General features: G+C 42.5%; 2 protein-coding genes across 5 annotated transcripts in view; one reads left to right on the top strand and one right to left on the bottom strand.

The window, feature by feature from the left end:
* UBR1 (ubiquitin protein ligase E3 component n-recognin 1) overlaps window positions 1–22479 on the bottom strand; it is a 145649-nt gene extending 123170 nt beyond the window's left edge. For 3 of the 4 annotated variants that reach the window (XM_059703687.1, XM_059703708.1, XM_059703698.1), the window contains exons 1-3: window positions 22345–22479; window positions 7975–8231; window positions 3614–3692 (exon numbers count right to left, since the gene is read on the bottom strand). In XM_059703687.1, coding sequence (XP_059559670.1) covers window positions 3614–3692; window positions 7975–8231; window positions 22345–22425 — 417 coding nt within the window. In that variant the 5' untranslated portion in view covers window positions 22426–22479. The remainder of the gene's footprint in view (window positions 1–3613; window positions 3693–7974; window positions 8232–22344) is intronic. The other variant, XM_059703717.1, reaches the window with a different exon arrangement.
* A 103-nt stretch (window positions 22480–22582) lies between these two features.
* The window catches only part of TMEM62 (transmembrane protein 62), a 61682-nt gene continuing 59501 nt past the window's right edge, over window positions 22583–24763 (top strand). Inside the window, exon 1 of the mRNA XM_059703739.1 lies at window positions 22583–22699. The gene's annotated coding sequence lies outside the window, so the exon portion shown is untranslated. The remainder of the gene's footprint in view (window positions 22700–24763) is intronic.

Here is a 24763-nt window from a genome sequence, read left to right as displayed (position 1 = left end):
CAAATATGTAAATTCCACCAGTGATTAGCTTTGTAATCTTGGGAAAACATTTTAACCACACTATATTATAGGCTTCTCAATCTGTTTTTCCTTGTGCACAGTATTTATAACCTATATCTATAGCCCAGTACTTCCTGAGCTTAAAGCAATAATATTGAGGCCAGTCTAAAAACATAAACATCACTTTCAACTCTATGGAAGACACAATCTACATAAAACTTTAGGCATGTTACATGTCCAAAAAGAAACATCAGTCCTGGCCGATTAGGCTCAGTGGATAGAGTGTCAGCCTGCGGATCAAAGGGTCTTGGGTTTGATTCCAGTCAAAGGCACCTCAGTAGTAGGCTCCTCCCCTGCCTGGACCCTGGTCAGGACAAGTGCAGGAGGCAACCAATTGATATGTTTCTCTCACATCAATATTTCTCTGTCTTTCCCTCTCTCCAAAAAGCAATGGAAAAATATCCTTAGGTGAGGGTTTTTTAAAAAATACACAGAAAGCAGCATCAAGTTATTATGTTTGTCTAAGCCAGGGGTGGGCAAACTTTTTGACTCGAGGGCCACAATGGGTTCTTAAACTGGACCGGAGAGCCGGAACAAAAGCATGGATGGAGTGTTTGTGTGAACTAATATAAATTCAAAGTAAACATCATTACATAAAAGGGTACAGTCTTTTTTTTTTTTTTAGTTTTATTCATTTCAGACGGGCCGGATTAGGCCCGCGGGCCGTAGTTTGCCCACAGCTGGTCTAAGCCCAGAGTAAAGAACCAATACTGCCCTAACCGGTTTGGCTTGGTGGATAGAGCGTCAGCCTGCAGACTCAAGGGTCCCGGGTTCAATTCCGGTCAAGGGCATGCACCTTGGTTGAGGGCACATCCCCAGTAGGGAGTGTGCAAGAGGCAACTGATTGATGTTTCTCTCTCATAGATGTTTCTAATTCTCTACCCCTCTCCCTTCCTCTCTGTAAAAGCTCAATAAAATATATTTTTTAAAAAAAGAACCAATACTATTACTTGAGAAGTATATTTCAGCTCAAAATTGCAAGGTTGTCTAAAAATGTAACAGGAAAAGAAAAAGCCCTCAACCTCATTAGTAATTAGGAAAATTAAATTAAGATCACAATGTGACACTATTATATAACCATCAGATTGGCTAAAATTAAAAAGACACCAAATCTTGCAAAAATGTGGAGCAATGGCAACTCTTATATACTGCTGCCATAAATTGGTATAACCACTTTGGAAAACAGTCTGATGTTATCTATTATGACTGAAGATTCATATACTCTAGAACTGGGGTGGGCAACCCCTGGCATGCGTGCCAAACATGGCACGCCAGTAACTTTTGCTGACATGCAAAACCCTCTCTTATAATCTTCCATTTATAATTTTTGTGAACATTTGAATGACTTAAATGTTAAATTACAAGGAACTGGCAAGACACTTGATGTTATGTTTGGTTACATAAAGGCTTTTGAAAAGAAACTGGAAGTCTTTAAGAGGGATGTGAATGGTGAGAGATTTAGATATTTCCCAAAACTCAAGAGGCACATCAAAGACCTCCCAAAAGATGACAGAACAGACTGTCAAAGCCTTCAAAAGCTGTTCTTAAACATCATCGAGTCAACTATTGAGCAGTTCTTCTCAAGATTTGCGAAATTCAGAGAACTGAAAGAGACAGCAAAATTCATGAAGTTTCCAGACAGCATGAAACTGGAGGAACTAAACTTACAAATGTTTTCATGGATAGACATGGCTGACTTGGAAATGCAGTTGATTGAATTTCAGAGTAGCTCAATTTGGAAGCAGGAATTTATTGACCTTAGAGCTGACTAGGAAAACATTGAAAAAAAGCAATTAGAGACAGAAGTACCAGAGAGAAGTGTCAAAAACGAACTATTGAGGACTTGGAATGCCATTCCAGAGAATTTTTTCTGTTTAAAAAACTTTGCAACAGCGTTACTCTCCATGTTTTCATCCACATACGCTTGTGAATCTTTGTTCTCAGTGATGAATTTTGCTAAGTCTCATAATAGGAGTAGCTGACAGATGAAAGTAGTAGCTCGTGCATATCTCTGAAGGTCACGAAATATAAACCTGATGTAAAATCTCTGTCATCAGTGACGCAGCAGCAAAAGTCCCACTGATAATATCAAACCGAGTCATAAAGTTTTCTGTAGGACTATCAGTGTACATGTATACATTAAAAAATAAATGTATTTTTTATCATCATATACTGTGTTTTTGTCGCTTGAATGAATTTTATTATTTCTTCAACGTTCTTCACATACATACACCTTAAGAGATATCAAGTAGGCATAACATGTTCTCAAAAAATTAGGGTTGGCACACAGAAGAATTTTGAGTCAGAGATTTTGATGGTTTTGGCATGCACTCACAAAAAGGGTGCCCACCCCTGCTCTAGAACTCAGCAATTCTATTCCAGATAAATAGCCCAGAAAAACTACTGTACATATATACCAAAATGCACAAATAAGAATGTTCATAGCAGAATTGTTCATAATAACCACAAATTAGAAGCAATCTGCATTATCCATATACTAGAGGCCCGATGCACGAAAATTCGTGCAAGAATGGGCCTTCCTTCCCCTGGCTGCCAGCACCGCCTTCGCTCCGGCCACAGTGGCCTTTCTGCCTTCCCACGCTGTTCAGAGGCCCAGAGCAGCTGGGGCGGCTTGGTGCCTGTGTATGCAAATTTACCCAACATCTTTGTTTGGGTTAATTTGCATACTTGCTCCTGATTGGCTGGTGGGTGTCACAAAGGTATGGTCAATTTGCATCTTTCTCTTTTATTAGTGTAGATAACACAATAAATAAAGACAAAATGGATTACTGAGTATATAAGGCCAATGGACAAATTACAGCTACACACACAATGCTGAATGAAAGAAGTCACTAAAAGGAAAAAGATACAGTATGACTCCACCTATATAAAGTTCAAAAACCAATAAAACTTGCCCTAACTGGTTTGGCTCAGTGGATAGAGCATCAGCCTGGAGACTAAAGGGTCCTGAGTTAGAATTTGGTCAAGGACACATGCTGGTCAAGGTTCAATCCCCAGTGGGGGTGTGCAGGAGGCAGTCAATCAATGATTCTCTCTCATCACTGATGTCTCTATCTCTCTCCCTCTCCCTTCCACTCTGAAATCAATAATATATATATATTTTTAAAAAACACACAAAAAAAAACCCAGATAAAACTATTCAATATGATTTGAGTGATAAGCTAAAACGGAAATAAAGGACAAATTATTGTGAGGGGTGAGAGAAAGATTATGATCCAGGAAGAACAAATGGGAGGAGGCCTCTGAGAGCAAGCAATGTTTTATTTCTTGACCTCAGTAGTGGTTACATGAGTGTTCACTTTATAGTTGCCTTTAAGCTGTTCATATACCTTACACAACCTTTTGTATAAATGTGACATACTTATAAAAAATTGTATGGGACTACCTCTTCCTAATATAATATGTTTAATCAGAGCTAAAGTTACACACATCAGAACTGTAATAGCAGGAATTCAAGTACTGGTCAGGAATATGAACTAGGTGGCCAACAGAGTCCTGCTAATCTAGATGTTTTATGGCTCTATTTTCATACCTTGTAACGATGGTTTTTATGAACACTGTTCTGGAAGCAGTCCATACAGAGTACACATGTTGGATCAATTGCACAATCCCTGAAAAAGATTAAAAATCAGAATCCAAAATTTAGATTACTCCCACTGATGCTTACGGACTATAATGTAATGTGAATGAGTTTCCTATATGATCCAAACTAATTATAAAAATGCTTCAAAAACTAAATTTCAAATAATTTTAGCCTCATTTTAGCCATAGTTGAATGTTTAAGTTTGTATATTTCATTTTGTTTCTTAAATCATTCTCATTACGTTGAGTTTGCACATGGTTTCAAACTGTTAAGATACACTTCAAAATTAGTTTTATGAAAAAGTGATTAACTGCCAGAAAACAATTCCAGCATGTCATAATTTCAAGAGTTTCATCAAAAGGTTGATGAGACTTGGGGACTCAACAGGGTTGAGTCACACATGTAGTCACCTGTTGGGAATGGCTAAAAGCATTTCCCCAACCCTGAGTAGGAAACTGATTGTGGCTGCCAGACAGTTAGAAGGCATCTTAATCTACATGTTATTGCCTCCTACTGGCCAAACACCTGAAAAGCCTTAGGCTATTCCCCTGACAATGCTTCTGTACCCTTTGAAACCTTACCCTTTGAAGTGTATTATCTCCACCTTGCCTTAGGACAAATTGTGTTAATAAAAGCAAGGGTCCTAGACAAGGCGGCAGTCTTCAGTTCCTTTAGCTGAAGGTCCTCTGACCCCCAATGTCTTTCAAAATTATATCTCGTCTCTGGATTCTTTATTAGTCTCTGGATTTCTATGTCATCTATGCACAGCGCCTTTTCCAGATTCCTGAACCCTTCTTGATGCTGGGACAAGAACCCCGGCAATTAACTTTTAAAAAAGTATTTGCAATCATCTTACCCATTACATTTACAAACACTTTACAAACAATGATTGTTCAATGGTAAATAAAGCTTGGATAAAGCCAAAAGCCATTAGAATGTAAGCATCATAAGGGCAGGAATTTCTATTTATTTAAAAAATTTTTAATTTATTGATTGATTTTAGAGATAGAGGAAGGGGGGAGAGAGAGAAACATTGATTTGTTCCACTTATTTTTGTATGCATTGGTTGATTCTTGTATGTGCCCTGACTTGGGACCGAACCCGCAACCTTCGTTATCAGGACAATGCTCTAACCAACTTAACTACCTGGCCAGCATTCTATTTATTTTATACGAGAGGCCCAGTGCATGAATTCATGCACACATGGGGTCTCTCGGCCTGGCCAGCGACTGGGGCCGGCGATCGGGGTCCATTGATTGGGGCAGTCTCGCCCAGTCCCGATCAGGCTGATCAGGGGCCTCCGGCCGGGAGGGACAATGGAGAGCTCCAGGGCATGTCTAGCCCTCTCACCCAGTCCAGATCAGATGGACCCCAGCAGCAAGCTAACCTACCAGTCTTCCCCCTGGTGGTCAGTGAGTGTCACAGTGACGGATTGAGAGGTCAACCGAATGGTGGACCAATAGGCTGGACACTTAGCATATTACGCTTTTATTATATAGGAGGATATTGATATGTCCCAAACACCTTAAAACAGTGCCTACTACATGTTAGATATTGAACTAATATTTATTGAATGAGTGAAATTCAATCTCTCTTCATCTCTTCCCTAACAACAGCTTTTAAAATGTACTATTTTATTTAATATTTTCAGGAAAACACTAAGGACAATATACAGTAAGTCCTCACTTAAGGTCACCTATAGGTTCTTTGACTTTAAGTGAAACAACATATAACAAAACTAATTTCAGCCCTGGTTGAATGGTTCAGTTGGTTGCAACATCATCTGGTACGCTAAAAGGTTGCAGGGGTTCGATTTTCCCAGTCAGGACACATACCTAGGTTGAGGGTTCAATCCCTAGTCAAAGCACATATGGGAGACAACCAATTGATATTTTTCCCTAACATCGATGTCTCTGTCTGTCTCTCTCTCTCTCTCTCTCTCTCTCTCTCTCTCTCTCTCTCTCAATCAATCAATTTTAAAATACATATCCTCGGGTGAGGATTAAAAAAAACCCACACACATCAAAAATATAATTTTTACAATAGGTAAATTGATATAAACAAGAGTTAAGTTCCTATGGCATCTTATCACTATAATGAACAACATAGAACAAAATGTTGGGGACCTGCTATAAATTGGTGCAAAATGCAAAATTAATTTTTTAAAAATAATTTTTTTTTTATTGATTTCAGAGAGGAAGAGAGAGGGAGAGATAGACTGAAACATCAGTGATGAAAGAGAATCATTGGTCGGCTGCCTCTTGCATGCCCCCCACTGGGGATCGAGCCCTCAACACAGGCATGTGTCCTTGACCAGAATTAAACCTGGGACCTTCAGTCCGCAGGCTGATGTTCTATCCACTGAGCCAAACTGGCTAGGGCTACAAAATTAATTTTTAAAATATTTAGAAGAGTTGAAGATATGGAATTGGAAGTTTTAAAAATGAATCTTAAAAGAATAACAGGAAATAAAAATTGCCTAACAATGTTCTCTAAAATGTATTTGATCTACTGACCTATTTAGAGCAGGATTTCTAAACCTCAACAGTACTAAAGTTTTGAACCAGATAGTTGTCAGACATAAAGATGTCCTGTGCATTACAGGATGTTTAAGCAGCAACCCTGTCTCTACCCACTAGTACCATTTCCCCAGTTGTGACAATTTGAAATGCTTCCATGTGCCCTAGCCAGTATGGTTCATCCCGGTTAGGGCACATGCCCAAGTTGCAAGCTAGATACCCAACAGGGGCCTGCAGGAGGCAGCCAATCGATTTTTCTCTTTCATTGATGTTTCCCTCACCCTTCCTCTCTGTCTAAAAACATCAATAAAAACATATATATTTTTTAAATGTCTCCATGACACTTTTGGAGAAATAGGGTCTACAAATGTCTACTATGCTTTAGTTGAAACTGATTGGGGCTTCAGCTAAAAATATGTAAGATAAATGAAGTCTATCAGGCCATATAGCAAAACAGTGTACAAAACACATAAGCTGACTTTTTCCTGATGAAAGAATTGGATAAAAGATAGTAAGTTCTAAACAACTATTAACTAAATATAAACCAGTCAAACCTAGAATTACAGTAAAGCAAAAAACAATTTCTGTATTTATAAAGTCTAAAAAGTCCCACTTCTAACCCAACCTAAACTACCTCTATTAAAGGAGAAAAAAGAAAAACAACTAAGAGTGCTGCTAAGATCTAAAAGTTGAAAGTTTCAGGCAGGATTAGGGAGTGAAAAGTTTTCCATGTTTAAGGCAACTGCTCTCACAAAGGGTAAAAGCCTAAGTCTGTTTCTAGTTTCCATACCACTGGCCTCCTTTACCCAGTGAAATTCTTTCTGCCCTTACAGGTCTGCAATCCTTTGGCACCAAATCTTACTTGGTAACAAAAATTGACTTGAAATAACATGAAACTACAGACTCTGTGTATAGCACTTGCTGTGAATATTTACAGATTTCTTACAAAAATGCTGTGTTTGATGATAAGATCCTGCCTTGACTCTGCTAGGGAAGTATAAAAATTCTGAAATACACCTGGCCTCAAGAGTTTCAAATTAAGAGTATGTGGACTACATAATGAGGCAAAAATCTATCACTTAGGCACACTTTTGGATAACATGAAGAAAAAATGAGAAAACTGCTTAATTATGTCATATTAAAAAAAACAAGCTGCCGGCTGATGTGGCTCAGTGGTTGAGTGTTGACATATGAACTAGGACAGTGATGGCGAACCTATGACACACGTGTCAGAGGTGACACGCGAACTCATCTTTTTGGTTGATTTTTCTTTGTTAAATGATATTTAAATATATAAAATAAATATCAAAAATATAAGTCTTTGTTTTACTATGGTTGCAAATATCAAAAAATTTCTATATGTGACACAGCACCAGAGTTAAGTTAGGGTTTTTCAAAATGCTGACACGCCGAACTCAAAAGGTTCGCCATCACTGAACTAGGAGGTCAGGATTCGATTTCTGTGAAGGGCACATGCCAGGTTGTGGGCTTGATCCCCAGTCAGGGGTGTGCAGGGGGCAGCCAATACATGATTCCCTCTCATCATTGATGTTTCTATCTCTTCCCCCTTCCTTCTTCTCTGAAATTAAAAAAATTTTTAAAAACAAACAAAAAAACAAGCTACTAGTATACTAGCAAAAACAGATGTATAAGTGCATAATAAAAGGAAGTTAGTTAAGTAGGATTACACAAGTAATAAACCAAGAAAGGTACATCATGAAGTAGGTGTACCTGAATTACAAAATATCAATATTGTAATTACAACCAATCCTGTAAATTTCTAATTCTTACCTACAAGAATATGTTGTTTCTCCACTTTTGAAAACCTTCCCACAGAGTTGAAATACTCCACTATGTTTTAATTTCTCTAAAGAAATATCTGGATCTTCTCCAAATAAATACCATTCCAGTGGAGTGAATATTGACATCTGTATACTCTCCTCCTGCTTTTCCAAGTCTGGGTCCATTTCAGCAAAATAAATTTCGGGCACCAATTGTGCCAAATGGTGCAAGAAAGTAGTATGAAAATCAGCTTGCTGATCCCACCACTGAAAGAAAAGAAAATGAGTAGATTTTGTTATAAGTTCCTTCTTAAAATTCTAGGGGCACCAGTAATAGCACAGTTCTGTAATTTCAGAGAAAGTGACCTACAATATATTCTTATTTTATCCTTTGCCAATACAAAAGGAAAGTGGGTGATTAAAAAAAAAGTCTTGGAAACAAGTGATTGCCCACATATACCATAGATACCTGGAAAAAAGAAAAGCAGCTGTAGTGGGTGAGAATTATCCTTCCCTTCCGAAATGGCTAATTTTTGGTGTGTAAAGGTAACTCTATTATCAGTTAGAGGCTGTACAGACAAAGCATTCCCCACAGTATTAGTTTTTTTTTCAAGAACCATGCAATTAATGAGAGATCAAAATGAATGAGTGCCAAAGAGTTTTTAGAACACAAAAAAAGCACTAACCATCAAAGAAAAAAAAAATTGGGCCTCATCAAAAGTAAAACCTGCTCTTCAAAAGAAACTGTTACAGATGGCTTCTATGTCATGCTTATTTTTAAAAAATATATATTTGTATTGATTTCAGAGAGGAAAGGAGAGGAAGAGAGAAACATCAATGGTGAGAGAGAATCACGGATTGGCTGCCTCCTGCAAGCCCCACTGGGGATGGAGCCTGTAACCTGGGCAAGTGCCCTGACCCGAGAATTGAACCGTGACCTCCTGGTTTGCTGGTGTAGGTCAACACTCAACCACTGAGCAACACCTGCTGGGCGATGCCATGCTTATTTACATCTGAAAGCATGCTCAACATCATTAGTCATTACAAAAATGCAAATTAAAATGACAATGAGATTACCCTACAAAACCCATTAAAATGTAGGTAAAAAAATAAAATAAAGCCCTGGCCAGGGTGGCTCAGTTGGTTGGAGCAGGTTTGATCCCTGGTCAAGGCACATAACTAGGTTGTGGGTTCGATCCCCAGTTGGGGCACATGCAGAAGACAACCAATTGATGTTTCTTGTTTCTCTTTCTCTCACTCCCTCCCCTCTTTCTAAAATCAATAAGCATGTCCTGGGGTGAGGATTAAAAGAGTAAACAATGTTGCCCTAGCTGGTTTGGCTCAGTGGATAGCCTGTGGACTAAAGGGTTTCAGGTTCGATTCCAGACAAGGGCATATGCCCAGGTAGCAGGCTCCATCCCCAGTAGGGAGTGTGCAGGTGGCAGCTGATCAATGATTCTCTCTCATTGTTGATGTTTCTATCTCTCTTTCCCTCTTCCTTCCTCTCTGAAAGCAATAAAAATATATAAAAAAAAGAGTAAACAATGTCATGTTGCTTGACTTAGACAAACAAGTGTCAATACTTCTGCAATTAAGAAAAAAACTCTTAAAAATCTGTAAAATATATTTAAAATGACACCAAATAGTTTCAAATTATCTCCCTAATGATATTTATTAATTAGAAAGGGAAAGATAGTAAGTATAGAGACCCTGCAGATACCAAGTTAACCAAGTGATTAAGATAAATATCACTAATAAAAAATATTAATATCAAGAATCCCTTAATATGATGCCCTGAGAAAAATATGGTACTATTTTTTTGTTATTCTTGCCCAAAATGTATAACCTCATTCCAATCATGAAAAAACATCAAACTCAAATTGAGGATCATTGTACAAAACTGTTCAATAATCTTCAAAAGTATCAAGGTCATCCAGCCAGTGTGGCTCAGTGGTTGAGCAATGACCTATGAACCAGGAAGTCACGGTTTGATTCCCGGTCAGGGCACATGCCTGGGGTTTCCCAGGTTTCAGGCTTGGTTTCCGTAGGGGGCATGCAGGAGGCAGCCAATCAAATGATTCTCTCTCATCATAGATGTTTCTTTCTCTCTCTCCCTTCCTCTCTGAAATCAATAAAATATATATATATATATGTATAGATAGATAGATAGATAGATAGATAGATAGATAGATATTAAAAGTATCACAGTCATGAAAAACAAGGAAAGACCAAGATACTGTTACAAATTGAAAGAGACTATGAAGAAACTGAGACACAGACTGGAAGAGATAAAGGGGAAATACTAAATGTAATGAGGGATCCTAAAAAAAACCCTGGAACAGAATAAGAACATTAGTGGGAAAACTGGTAAAATTCAAATAAGGTTTGTAGTTTAGTTATTATCAATATTAATTTCTTTACCCTAATAATTATACTAAGGTTATGTAGGATGTCAACATTAGTGGATATAGGCCTGAGAGATATAAAATAACTGTCTGTGCTATTTTTTCAAGTTTTCTGTAAGTCTAAAATGAGTCCAAAATAAAAAGTTACAAAAGAAACTGATAGTGCAGATGTTTATTTACTAATATAGAGAGGCATTAATAATATACTAGAGGCCTGGTGCACAGGTAGGGTCCTTAGACCTGGCTGGCGATCAGGGCCGATCAGGGCTTTCCTTCCCCAGCTGCAGGCCAGGGCGTTCCTTCGTTCCATGCCGCCCCCTGGTGGTGAGTGCACATCATAGAGGGTGGTCGAATTCCTGGTCGGTGGAACTCTCGAAGGGACAATTTGCATATTAGCCTTTTATTATATAGTTCAGTAAAGTAGATTACAAAGCAATATGTATGAAATCTCATTTGGATTAAATATTAATTGTATTTACATGGGGGGAAATCAGAGGGAATATATACCAAAATGTTAACAGTTGTGGGTAGTGAGATTTTAGCATATTTTCATGGACTCTTGTTTGTATGTTTGCTTACCTATGAATAATATCTTTACAGTGCTTTCATATTAGGGGGATAATTTTTTATTATAAAAATTAAGACATTTTACTAAAACCTGTTTTAAAAAACTGTGCCTTCCAGCCTTGGCTAGTGTGCCTAAGTGGTTGAAACGTCAGCCCACGCACAGAAGAGTCGCGGGTTCAATTTCCGGCCCCAGGCAGGGTGAGTTCAGCACTGAGAGGCAACCAAACTATGTGTCTCTCTCATGTCAATGTTTCTCTCTCTCTCCTCCCCAACCACTTCCACCCTCTCTAAAAAATTGATGGAGAAATATCTTCAGGTGAGGATTAATAACAACAAAAACACACCAAACAACAATAACAAAAAAACCTGTGCCTTCCAGCCCTGGCTGGGTGGCTCAGTTGGTTGGAGCATCATCCCATACACCAAAAAGTTTGCTTTTGTTCTGTTTGATTGCTCTTAGTAATTTTCCCAATTTAAGAATAAAATTAATAATTCTTTATTCAATCCCCAGATTTTTTTTCCAGCATCTGGAATTAAGGGAAGGTTTTCCTAATTGTTCTCTGAAAACAAGTTCTCACATCATTTAAATTCCCAAACATTCCAAATATTTCCCTCATCCCCAGGGACTTACTTGGATGCTTGTTCAGGAACGTCATTCTGAAAAAGAAACTTTAAATATAGTGTATAACTCTTTTTCTAATTCTTCTGTTTTGAAGTGGTAACAACATCTGGAGGCTCTAGAAGTGGTCATGTGGCAAGTACTGGGTTAGTAATTGAAGCATCTCTAGCACCAAGAAATCTTTTGGTTATACAGCATTTTCTTGTGATACCATTTGACAGGTTCATAAACATAAGAAAACAACCCCTAGTTCAACTGCTTACACCATAGGGAAACCCTACCCTATCTGATAATTGGGTCTCTAAGCCTGTCAAAACATTTCCTTTCAGCCAACTTCCATTCTTACAGCTCACAATTAACCCAAAATCTACCTTCCTGTAACTTTTAGCCTACACTGCCTGAAATGATCCAATACAATTTACTCTGCTATTTTACCCAATACAAAACATTTCCTCTCAGTCAACTTCCATTCTTACAGCTCACAATTAACCCAAAATCTACTTTCCTGTAACTTTTAGCCTACACTGCCTGAAATGATCCAATACAATTTACTCTGCTATTTTACCCAAAAGCCTTTCAAATAAATTAAGGTAACTACTATATTTCTCCTTAGTCTCTTCATTTTGAGATTGAACTAGAACATAGAAACTAAAGAAATGTGTCCATTCCTAATGACATAGTATCCAGACCGTTCTCCATTTATGGAACATGTACAATATGCCTCCACACAGGGGAACAGAACTATTTATTACCTTTCTTATCCAGAGCACTAAATTGCTTTAAAAGATCGTGTTCTTTTTTTGCCAGTCATATCACATTATGACTTAGTGAGCTTGCAGACAATTAAAACCCTAGATCAGAGGTCCTCAAACTTTTTAAACAGGGGGCCAGTTCACTGTCCCTCAGACATTCCACACATGCGCACTGCGGGCCCGGGACGAGTTGTCTGCTAAGCAGGACAGGCAGCGGCGGCAAAAACACCCGGCGGGCCGGATAAATGTTTTCGGCGGGCCACATGTGGCCCGCGGGCCGTAGTTTGAGGACCCCTGCCCTAGATCAATCACATATAATTGTGATGAAAGATAGAGTTTACTGTTATTTACTTGAGTGTAGTTCATCTTCTAATAGTTTACTTAATGCCATTCTTCAGAACAAAGTCTATTTGACTTGTTTGGAAGAGTGGAGCTATAACTACTTAAGGTGTCTTTATGGACTACCTTTTAAAATGCCTTTGAACTTTGGTATTTATGAGTAATGACATTAGCCACAGAAGGACAAATCTATTAATTTATCCACTGGTGGTGGTGATTGTTTTTTTAATACAGTACACACATATTCTGCCTTAGGAAGAGAATATGAGATATGTACCCCAGAGTTTAGGAAAGCAGATTTCATTCATCAAAAGACTTCAAGGAAAGCCTAGATTATTGGAGCATGAACTTATGGTTGGAGGAGAAAAAGGAAGAGAATGGTTTAAGAGGGACAGTATGTTCTCAAAGCCATATCCTGACTGCATGTTTATGTATTTCAACAGGGAAGAAAAGAGAGGGATCTTGTTTATCACATGAGTCTATAGTTGTCCCAGCCTATTTTATCAATGCCATGAAGACATAGTAAACTTCCTTATCATATTTGCCAACACAAGGCTTGCAGGGATAAAAAATTCTCCTTAGGCTGATATTGCATTGAAACTAATAAGGTGAAGCTTAATTGTGATTAAAGTAAACTCCATCTGGACAAGGCCTATGTCATTCCCATATAGCAAGTAAGCACTTTGGTAAGTACTAGTGTAACTCTTCCGGAGTTTTTCAGTAACTTTATTTAGTAGAGCATATTTCCACAACCACTTAGCTTATTAGAAGGGTATAACTTAACATTAAAAAAAAAAAAAAAAAGGTTGTACCAAATGCTTTAAAAAAAAACCTACCAAACTCATTATATAACTACTAGAGGCCCGGTGCTCAAAAATTTGTGCACTTGGGGAGGAGAGGGGGTCCCTCAGCCCAGCCTGTGTCCTCTCGCAGTCTGGGACCCCTCGGGAGATAATGACCTGCTGGCTTAGGCCTGCTCCCGGGTGGCAGAGGGCAGGCCCAATCCCTAGGTGCAGCCCCTGGTCGGGCTCAGAGCAGGGCCGATTGGGGAGTTGGGGCGCCGCCCCCTGTCATGCACAGAGCAGGGCGGATTGGGAGGTTGCGATGCCACCCTCAGTCATGCTCAGGGTAGGGCCGATTTGGGGCCTGGGGCACCGCCCCCTGTCACACTCAAGGCAGGGTCGATGAGGAGGTTGCGGCGCCACCCCCTGTCACGCACAGAGCAGGGCCAATCAGGGGGTTGGGGAGCTCCCCCTTGTCACGCACAGAGCAGGGCCGATCAGGGGGTTGAGGAGCTCCCCCCTGTCACTCACAGAGTAGGGCCGATAGGGGAGTTGGGGCACCGCCCCCTGTCACACACAGAGCAGGTCGGATCAGGGGGTTGGGGCACCGCACCCTGTCACACTCAGGGCAGGGCCGATGGGGAGGTTATGGCTCTAACCCGTCATACACAGAGCAGGGCCCGTGGGGGGGGGGGGGGGGGTGTTGGGCGCCGCACCCTGTCACCCACAGAGCAGGGCTGATCAGGGGGTTGGGGAGCCGCACCCTGTCACACACAGAGCCACAGGGCAATCAGGGGGTTGGGGAGCTCCCCCCTATCAGGCACAGAGCAGGGCTGATCAGGGGGTTGGGGTGCCTTCCCCTGTCAGGAACAGAGCAGGGCGGATAGGGAGGTTGTGGCCCCGCCCCCTGTCACACACAGAGCCACAGGGCGATCAGGGGGTTTGGGCGCTGTCCCCTGTCATGCTGATCCCAGTGCCGGGAGGCCTCGCGGCTCTGATGATCCCGGTGCTGGGAGGCATATTACCCTGTTACTATATAGGATAGAGGCCTGGTGCACAGGTGGGGGCCGGCTGGTTTGCCCTGAAGGGTGTCCTGGATCAGGGTGGGGGTCCCGCTTGGGTGCCTGGCCAGCCTGGATGAGGGGATGATGGCTGTTTGCATCTGGTCGCACCCCCTTCAGTGTTGGGGTCCCCACTGGGGTGCCTGGCCAGTCTGGGTGAGGGGCTGAGGGCCGTTTTCAGGCTGGCGGGCAACTGAAACTCCCAACCTCTCCTTTTTTCTTTTTCTTTTTTTATTCTGGGATTTATTTACCTTCTATGGCTGTCACTGGAGCTGAGAGCCGGCTTTAGCTCTGAGGCTCGGCTCCAGCTCTGAGACCTCGGCTGCTGAAAGCAGGTCTCTGGGTTTGTTTGGATTCTATAATTGAAACACTGTTTCAGCTCCAGCTCCGAGGCCGACTGGCTGAAAGCAGGTTTCTGGGGATTGTTTAGCTTCTATAATTGCAACATTGTTTCTTAGACTGCAGCTCAGAGGCCGGCAGCGGCAGGCGGGGAACCTTGGCTTCCTCCGTCACTGGAGCAAGCAAGCCTCCTGTTTGCTTCAGCTGCCTGGCTGCTGGCCACCATCTTGGTTGGCAGTTAATTTGCATATCACCCTGATTAGCCAATGGGAAGGGTAGTGAAGTTACGGTTAATTACCATGTTTCTCTATTATTAGATAGGACTAGAGGCCTGATGCACAAAATTCATGCAAGAGTAGGCCTTCTTTCCCACGGCTGCCGGCACCAGCCTCCCACTGGCACCCAGTACCTGGGCTTGCTTCCCTCTGGCCGCCCACAAGCACCTGGGCTGGCTTCCCTCTGGCCCCGGCTTCATACAGAATGATGTCAGATCTAATTAGCATATTACCCTTTTATTATTATAGATAGATAACTTATACCTCAATAAGATTTTTTTTATATCTGTACTGATTTCAGAAAGGAAGGGAGAGGGAGAGAGATAGAAACATCAATGATGAGAAAGAATCATTAATCAGATGCCTCCTGCATGCCGCCTACTGGGAACCGAGCCCACAACCAGAGCATGTCCCGACCAGGAATTGAACTGTGACCTCGTGGTTCACAGGTCAACACTCAACCCCTGAACCACACCAGGAGGCCTCAATAATATTTTTTAAAAATCCTCCCTATTTTCCAACAATAAAGAATTTAAATTTATATATATATATATATATATATATATATATATATATATATATATATATATATATAATCTCTTATTTGCCCTGCCAGCATGGCTCAGTGGATAGAGCATCAGCCTGAGCACCAAAGGGTCTTGGGTTCAATTCCTAGTCAAGGGCACGTACCTAGGTTGCAGGTTTTATCCCCGGTCCTCAGTCGCATATGCACTTGTATGTGCAGGTGGCAACCAATTAACATGGCTCTCTCACATCAATGTTTCTCTCTCTCTCTCTCCCTTCTGTCTCTCTCCCCGTCCCTCCTTTCCACTCTCTCTAAAAAGCAATGAAAAAAATATCCTCGGGTGAGGATAAATCAATAAATAAGTAAGTAAAACAATACCCAGCTGGTGTTGCTCAGTGGTTGAGCATCAACCCATGAACCAGGAGGTCACCAGTTAGGTTTGATTCCTGATCAGGGCACATACCCAGGTTTCAGGCTCAATCCCCAGTAGGGCGTGTGTTTCTCGCTCATCTATGTTTCTATTTCTCTATCCCTCTCCCTTCCATTCTCTGTAAAAAAAAAAAAAAAAAAAAAATCAATAAAAAAATTTTTTTAAATCCTCCCTATTCAATTTTAAACTTTTTAGCCTTATAAACTCTTAACCTTCTCAACTCCTATTTCCTTCACCTCCACTCTACCTCAGCTAGTGTCTCCTCATTCATTCATTCATTCATTCATTCATATATTCAATAACAATTCTGAAGCAATGTTGTAGGTAGTGGAGATACTGATGTGAACAGGAAACAGTTTGTATTATCAAGGAGTTTATTATCTAGAACAAAAGATAGACAGTAAATAGGTAGTTATGAGTAGAGCCTGAGATATGCTATATACAACAGTATGAAAAGGATGCTATAGGAACATAGAGGCACATCTAAACCTGGCTCTGCCATCACAAGCACCTGATGTGCCTCCATGTTCTAAAACTCCAAATTTCCTCTTTCTGACCATAACATTCAGTCCTTCAATTTATGTCAACATCATAACTTTAATACCTTAAATCCCACCAATTCCCTTCGCTTTCCTTAGCTCCCTGTTCAGTCTGGACTCCAAGGTTAGCCATTATCCCAATATGCTCCCTGCTTCTGTCCTCCTTCCCCCAATCACTACCATTCTTGCTAAAATAAATCACTAATGTTGATCCTCATTTATTCACTAAGAGTATGTAAATGTCTGCTTTATCAAGCACATACTGGTATATATCAGTATACAGTGAGACATGATCCTTGCCTTCATGGAGCTTACATTCTGGCAGGAAAGACAGACATTTAAATAAGTAAAGACAATACAGTAATTACAGATTGTAATAAGTACAGTAGAAGAAATAAACAGGATACTTTGACAAAGAGTAAGAGGAACCCATCTTTTAGACAGGGTATCAAGAAAAAAACAGAAGAAAAATACTCTAAGGAGGGGGCAAAAAAACAGCAAGCAAAGGCATAGGCGCTGAAGCAAGATACAGCATGGGCTTGTTTTAGACCAGGGGTAGGCAAACTTTTTGACTCGAGGGCCACAATGGGTTCTTAAACTGGACCGGAGGGCCGGAACAAAAGCATGGATGGAGTGTTTGTGTGAACTAATATAAATTCAAAGTAAACATCATTACATAAAAGGGTACGGTCTTTTTTTTTTTTTTTTTTAGTTTTATTCATTTCAAACGGGCGGATCCGGCCTGCGGGCCGTAGTTTGCCCACAGCTGTTTTAGAAACTAACAGGCCAGGTGGCTAAAATTGAGAGAAGAAACTAACAAGAAATTAGAGGACATGTAGAGGCCGATCAGGCAGGATCTTGAATGACTTGTAATGCATTTAGATTTTATTCCAAACACAACGGAAAATCACCAAAGAATTTAGGCAGGAAACTGACATGAATATGATTTAGTCTTAAAAAGATTTACTCTGGTTGCTAAGAGGAGAATGGACTGGAACAGGGCAAAATGGAAGCAAGGAAGCCAGTTAGGAGGCGACTGCAGTTGCCTAGCAATAGATGGTGACTATGACTAGAGAGGTGGAGTGGAGACACAGAATTGTTTGTGTTCAAGAGCTATTATGGAAGTGTCATCTACTGAGATAGGAATAACAAAACTCTTGATCTGCCTCCCTGTTTCCCCCTCCCAAAATCTGGTCATTCCTCAGTATATGACACAACTATGGCCATGAATGCTTAAGCCAAACACTGGGGATCCAGATGTCACCTGTTTCTTCCCTCTTGCCTCATGCTCAATCCACAAGCAAATCTTTTTGTTTCTTCCATACTTCCAAATTCTCTCTTGAATCCAACTTCTGCTTTCCATCTCCAGTGATCTCTCTCGTACAAGCCACCATCACCTATGGCTTGGATAAGTCACTGTAGTGGCTTCCTAATTGCGCCCCTATTTGAAACACTTAGACATCCAAGTGGATATGTTAAGTAGGTAGTTGGATTTGTGATTCTGGAGCTCAGAAGTGAGATGACCTAAATTTGGGAACTGAATGCATACAGGTGGTATTTATAGCCATAGAACAAAATAAATCACATAGGCAGAGAGTGTAGACAGGAAAAAGAAAAGTACCACGCCAGGAAAATCTTCTGAGATGGACTTATGAAAGTCCAGTTGAAGAAGACAGAAGGTAAAAGCTGTGTTAGACCACCCTATATACTATCTGAATTTCCAATTTTTCTCAGTCCTCATCTTCCTGGACCTAGTAAACCACCCACTTCTAGACACTACACTCTATGACACTACACTACTCTCACCTCATTCCTGCTTGGCTACTCCCTTTCTAGGTCCTTCCCTGGTTTTTCCTCCATCTTCTGCCCCTGAAATTCAACCATTCCTGTTCCGCTTCCTTCTCTCTCTCTCCCCCTTTACCCTGTCTTACTCCATGTCCGTCTGTCTCTCTGTATGTATGTTCCTATATACGCATATACACATACACACACACTTTCCTCCTCAAAGATCTTATCCCTCCCCACAGTGTCAAGTCTGTACTGAGAACTTCCAAATGTCTAGCTTAGTCTTACTCAATGTGTGGCCCACAAGACCAGGACTTCAAAATTAGTAGGGGATGCTGATCTACAGAATCAATTACCCTAATCATTATCAAGCAATGGCTTTTATAAATGTCCAATAATTCATACCTATTATCTCACTATAATTGTGTTAGGTGATACTAAGAATTTGATAGCCTTCATACATGTTGATAGCAACATGACAGAAAAATGACCAAGGAACTAAGAAGGAAGTTTGAATTAAGGATAGCAAGAACTATAACCACAAACAAAACTCTAGTGGAGTTGGTAAGAGTTCTTAAACCTCTGCAACACTCCCATATTTATTATTTTTGTTTTACCTGCCTCCCAATGTTGATTTAAAATACAAATTATTCAAATGTCAAAGAATCATTGAGCTTGTTTTGCTTCATAGCAAAGAAGAAGTAATCTGGAAAGCCAGAATCTTACTCCAGTTAAGATAAAATTAAAGATAGTAGATTTAAAAATAAAAGGAAAGTAAGATGCTATCTGGGATCCTCAAGTAGAGAAATCCAAGCCAAAAAAGTGATCATGAGGCTTAACAGTCACAAGTCTTCATCCACTTATATCACCCTATCTTGTATTAAAATCATTTGATCGCTTGTCTTATCTGTGCCACTGGACTGTGACTTCCCTGAAGCTTTTGCACCTCTCTTGGAATCTACCTGCTACTTTGCAAAATCCAAAGCCTTACAATGAAATCTAACATTTCTTGAAGTAGAGTTTGCAACGTAACTCTAGCTCAATTCCTGTACCATTATCTCCAATGCCAAATAAGTGAAGTCCAGGTTGATGAGATTTTACTATACTACTTGGAAGGAATACATCAAAGCTTTAAATAAACATTCGTCATCTTTAGCAATGCAAAATTACAGTAACACTTCTGCCCACAGCACGCAGTTTCTCCATTACCTCTAAGATGTACAAAGCACAAGCTACCATTGAAACCAGATGTTTACAACTGCTTCCAAACTTTTCCCCTCTTCTGATTTCTTATTAGCTCAGACTAGAGGGCCGGTGCACAAAAATTTGTGCACTCGGGGGGGAGAGGGGGCCCTCAGCCCGGCCTGTGCCCTCTCATAGTCTGGGACCCTCGGGAGGTAACGACCTGCTGGCTTAGGCCTGCTCCCGGGTGGCAGAGGGCAGGCCCAATCCCTAGGTGCAGCACCTGGTCGGGCTCAGAGCAGGGCCAATAGGGGAATTGGGACGCCGCCCCCTGTCATGCACAGAGCAGGGCGGATTGGGAGGTTGCGATGCCACCCTCAGTCATGCTCAGGGTAGGGCCGATTGGGGGCACCGCCCCCTGTCACAATCAAGGCAGGGTCGATGGGGAGGTTGCGGCGCCACCCCCTGTCACGCACAGAGCAGGGCCAATCAGGGGGTTGGGGAGCTCTCCCCTGTCACGCACAGAGCAGGGTCAATCAGGGGGTTGGGGAGCTCCCCCCTGTCATGCACAGAGCAGGGTCAATCAGGGGGTTGGGGAGCTCCCCCCTGTCACGCACAGAACAGGGCCCATCAGGGGGTTGAGGCACCACCACTGTCACACTCAGGGCAGGGCCGATGGGGAGGTTATGGCTCTACCCCATCACACACAGAGCAGGGCCCGGGGGGGGGGGGGGGCGCGCCACACCCTGTCACACACAGAGCCGCTGGGCGATCAGGAGGTTGGGGAGCTCCCCCCTATCAGGCACAGAGCAGGGCCGATCAGGGGGTTGGGGTGCCTTCCCCTGTCAGGAATAGAGCAGGGTGGATGGGGAGGTTGTGGCCCCGCCCCCTGTCACACACAGAGCCACAGGGCGATCAGGGGGTTTGGGCGCTGCCCCCTGTCATGCTGATCCCAGTGCCGGGAGACCTCGCGGCTCCGCTGATCCCGGTGCTGGGAGGCGTATTACCCTTTTACTATATAGAATAGAGGCCTGGTGCATGGGTGGGGGCTGGCTGGTTTGCCCTGAAGGGTGTCCCAGATCAGGGTGGGGGTCCCCACTGGGGTGCCTGGCCAGCCTGGATGAGGGGATGATGGCTGTTTGCAGCTGGTCACACACCCTTCAGGGTGGGGGTCCCCACTGGGGTGCCTGGCCAGTCTGGGTGAGGGGCTGAGGGCTGTTTGCAGGCTGGGACTGAAGCTCCCAACTGCTCCTTTTTTTCTTTTTTATTCTGAGCCAGCTTTAGCTCTGAGGCTCCAGCTCTTAGGCCTCCACTCCTGAAAGCAGGTATCTGCTTTGTTTAGGTTCTACAATAGAAACTCTGTATCAACTCCAGGTCTGAGATCCCGGCTAGCTGAAAGATGGTTTCTGGGGTTTTGTTTAGCTTCTATTTTTGTAACTATGTTTCAAACTGCCAGCTCAGAGGCCTGCAGTGGCAGGCGGGGAATGTTGGAGTCCCCCGTCACTGAAGCAAGCAAGCCTCATGTTAGTTTCAAGCTGCCTGGCTGCGGGCTGCCATCTTGGCTGGCAGTTAATTTGCATATCACCCTGATTAGCCAATGGGAAGGGTAGCGGTTGTATGCCAATTACCATGTTTCTCTTTTATTAGGTAGGATAGATGCTCCCTCCTTCCGCACCAGCAGTGAAGTGAGGTTGAATTACTATTTGGGGTAGGGGATAGCTGCAAGCACTGCCACAGCTGGGTGGCCCAACCCTTATTCCAACTCCCTCCCTACCTGGTTTCTATCTCCCAGCCAAACTGGCCAGTCCCTGGGGTGGACTCTTATTTCTGGAGTTTGCTCTGTTCTCTCATAAAACAATGCTCAAGTGTCTGCGGTATTAAAATACTCCAAGAAAGCTTCCACTAAAACTACAAACCAAAGAAACTGCAGGAAGAGGTGTATAGGCTACACTTTCCTGCATGCAAGAAGAAACACCACCTGATAAAAGTCAACATCATGCCACAACCAATTATTTGAATATTCCCTACGTATCTCCCCACTAGACATCCAGACTATTACCTAATGTTACCGCTTACGCCTAACCTCTGTCGGCTTTCTCTCTGCAGCCAGGCGACGGGCTCAAATTTGCTCACTCTCTCTTGCCTTCCCATTCTTTCCACCTATAGATCCCGATATTCATTCAGGGTATTTCTCTGGCTGGAAATGTCTGGAATTCCCTTTTCCACCTTGCAAAAGCAGCGACGGAAGACGGGCTCCTCCATTGAGGATGAGGCCAGGGGTTCTCCAGATCCCGGGCCCAAGGACTGCAATTGCTACACCTCCTATCTTTCCCTGCAGCCCAGAGCTGACATGAGTGGACAGGGGCAGCACACTCTGGCCCTGTCGGTCCCCGCCCTGTCAGCTATCAACCCAACAGCAGGTGCTGCACCCGGATTCCAGCCGTCAAGGGGGGGGAAGGGGGGGGAACGCTGCGTCTACGGGAAAATAGCTCTTCCTCCCAGCCCGCCGCAGCCCCCGACGCCACAGACCAGCTACCACCATCACCAGTTCCCTCCACGTCAGGACGGAGACATGCTGAAGCTCGTCACCGCTAATAAATGACAAGGGCATTCTACTCCGCGGACCCGGCCAGCAGGAAGGTGGGCGAGGGATGACTTCTTATTGGGTGGCTGCCTTCCACATCCATCCTGATGACTCCCCCTCCCCGGAGCCGCCATGAGCGGTGCAGCCGCAGGGAGGCACGGGGGGTACAAAAGGCACTGGCCCGCGAGGACTTACAGATGCCAGTCCCTGCGGGGTCTGGGGCAAGTCGGGGCCGACTTCCATCCTCTCCACGCCCCTGGCCTCCTCATCCGCCATCTTGAGGGGAACCGACGCCTGCAGCTGCAGACCCCCGGCCGGAGGCGAGCGGAGACCTGTGGCCGGTTCCAGAGGCGCGAGACGACACTTTTACGACGGCCCCTGGAGTCGAATTTGACGCAGAATCGAACACCGGCTTCCGGTGCGCTTTCCGGAAGCAGGCGTCACGGTTCTTGGGGCGCGTGGGTCTTCCTTCCCTACTTTTTTAGTCGTAGAGCTCGGTGGCTGAAGGTTGGGTGTCTGGTTCGGTGCAGGGAACTGTTGCATCTACGGGGTAAAAAAAAATAATAATAATAAAATAAAAAAAAATCGGCGTCCGTTGTGAAAGGGGAAAAAAAAGCCGGGGCCAGGGTCTCCTGGCCGGGTCGTTGGTGTAGGTGTGTGTTGTCTCTCAACGTACCTGCTGCGGTTCCCGGGAGCCCATCAAGATGAAAAAGGACTCGAAGCGATCAGGTCTTTAGGAAGGGAACCCGTGGGCACTGGCGCATGCGCACAATGAAACTCAGGCCCCTGCGTTTTGGGGAGTGGTGGTGAAGAAATAGCGAAAAATTGGGAACCTATTCGTCGGGGGAGGGAAGATACAATTAACATGGAAATCTGCATTATGGGACACCGTGCATCTCTTAAAAAGAACAAGGCATAGATCTATGTAGAAAGATCAAGGTAACAAGGGAGGAGGGGAAAAAACAGTCAAGTAGCCACAAACCTTATATTTAGGCTTACATAAATTTAAATGCGAAGGAAACATCCTGGTGGTCAAGAGCTGCTTTAGCTTCATCTGTAGTTTTAAGTTGTTTGCAAAACATCATTTTAAAATGTATGTTTTTAATAAAGGGGGAAATAATAAAGCTCCTTTTAGAAAATAATAAAGAGTTAACTCTTTGGCATTAGGTTAAGTCAGATCTTCAAATCATAAAAATAATTTTTAATGAATTTAAGGGTGAGGTACTAAAAAAATAAAAAGTAAAGTGAATATAAACAAAAGTAAAGTATAGCCCAGCCAGCATGGCTCAGTGATCGAGCATCATCCTATGAATCAGAAGGTCATGGTTCGATTCCTGGTCAGGGCATATGTCCAAGCTCGACGATACCCAGTGTGGGACGTGCAGGAGGCAGCCAATCAATGATTCTCTCATCATTGATGTTTCTATCTCTCTCTCTCCTTCTCTGAAATCAATAAAAAAAAATATTTTTAAAGAGTATAAAATAATCCTAAGACCATACAATTTGAAAGCCACTGTTGTAGAGACATTCTTACTGACTTGGGAAGATACTATATCTTGTTGGGTAGAAAAAACAAGTTAACCAAAACAGTATGGTTGTGCCCTGGCTGGGTAGCTAAGTTGGATAAGAGTGCTGTCCCAATATGCCAAGGTTGGAATATGATCCCTGGTCAGGGCATATATAAATCAGCCAGCGAGCCCTGGCCGGTGTAGCTCATTTGGTTGAATGTCCTCCCAGGCACCAGGAGGTCGCCAGTTTGATTCTGGTCAGGGCACACGCCTGGGTTGCAGGGCTTGATCCCTGGTTGGGGACCTGCAGGAGGCAGCAGATCAGTGTTTCTCACAGCAATATTTCTCTTTCTCCCTTTCTGGTCCTCTCTCCCTCTCTAAAAAATAAAATAAAGTCAATTAAAATCAACCCCCCTTCTTTCCTCTCATTTACTTTCTCCCTTCCCTGTCACCCTCCCTCCCTTCCTTCCCCCTCCCCCTCAAATGAATAAATAACAAAAATAGTATGGTTCTGTTTATGTAAGACAAAAATGTGCCTAGATATTTTAAATAAACTACACAAAGTTAAAAAGTAAACAAAACCTGGGAAGAAATGTCTGCAACATAGGATAGACCAAAGGATAAAATCCCAAAGACTATTCCAAGAATATTAATTACCAAAATATTGCTCTTGGTTATCCTTAGGTTGCAAAATCACAGAAATTACTTTCTGCTTAACTATATTGTCTAGTTTTTCTTGTATTTATTGTGTAAATTTTTTAAATCTACCCATTTTTTAAAGATAGATAAATATCTAGTGCCTGATAGATACCCACCCAATCTATCCAATTCAAAAAGCCTTCTTGATAATGTATTTCCTTATCTAGCCAGATGTGGTGTGACCTTTCCCCTCCTCTTGGAGGAACTAATAGCTGTATACCTAACCTCTGGAATCAGACTTTCTGGATTTGAATTTCTTTTTTACCACTTGTTGATTGTGGAACCTTAGGCGAATTAACCTCACAGAGATTTGGTTTTCTCATCTATAAAAATAGACATGGTAATAAGACTATTTTCCTCATGATGGTTGTGAGGATTAATGAGATACCACCTGAAGCCTTAAATGT

This window comes from Myotis daubentonii, chromosome 1, assembly GCF_963259705.1.
Source record: "Myotis daubentonii chromosome 1, mMyoDau2.1, whole genome shotgun sequence".
Classification (NCBI taxonomy): domain Eukaryota; kingdom Metazoa; phylum Chordata; class Mammalia; order Chiroptera; family Vespertilionidae; genus Myotis; species Myotis daubentonii.
Note: the sequence above shows the minus strand (reverse complement) of the source record. Positions and strands in the feature narration are given on the sequence as shown.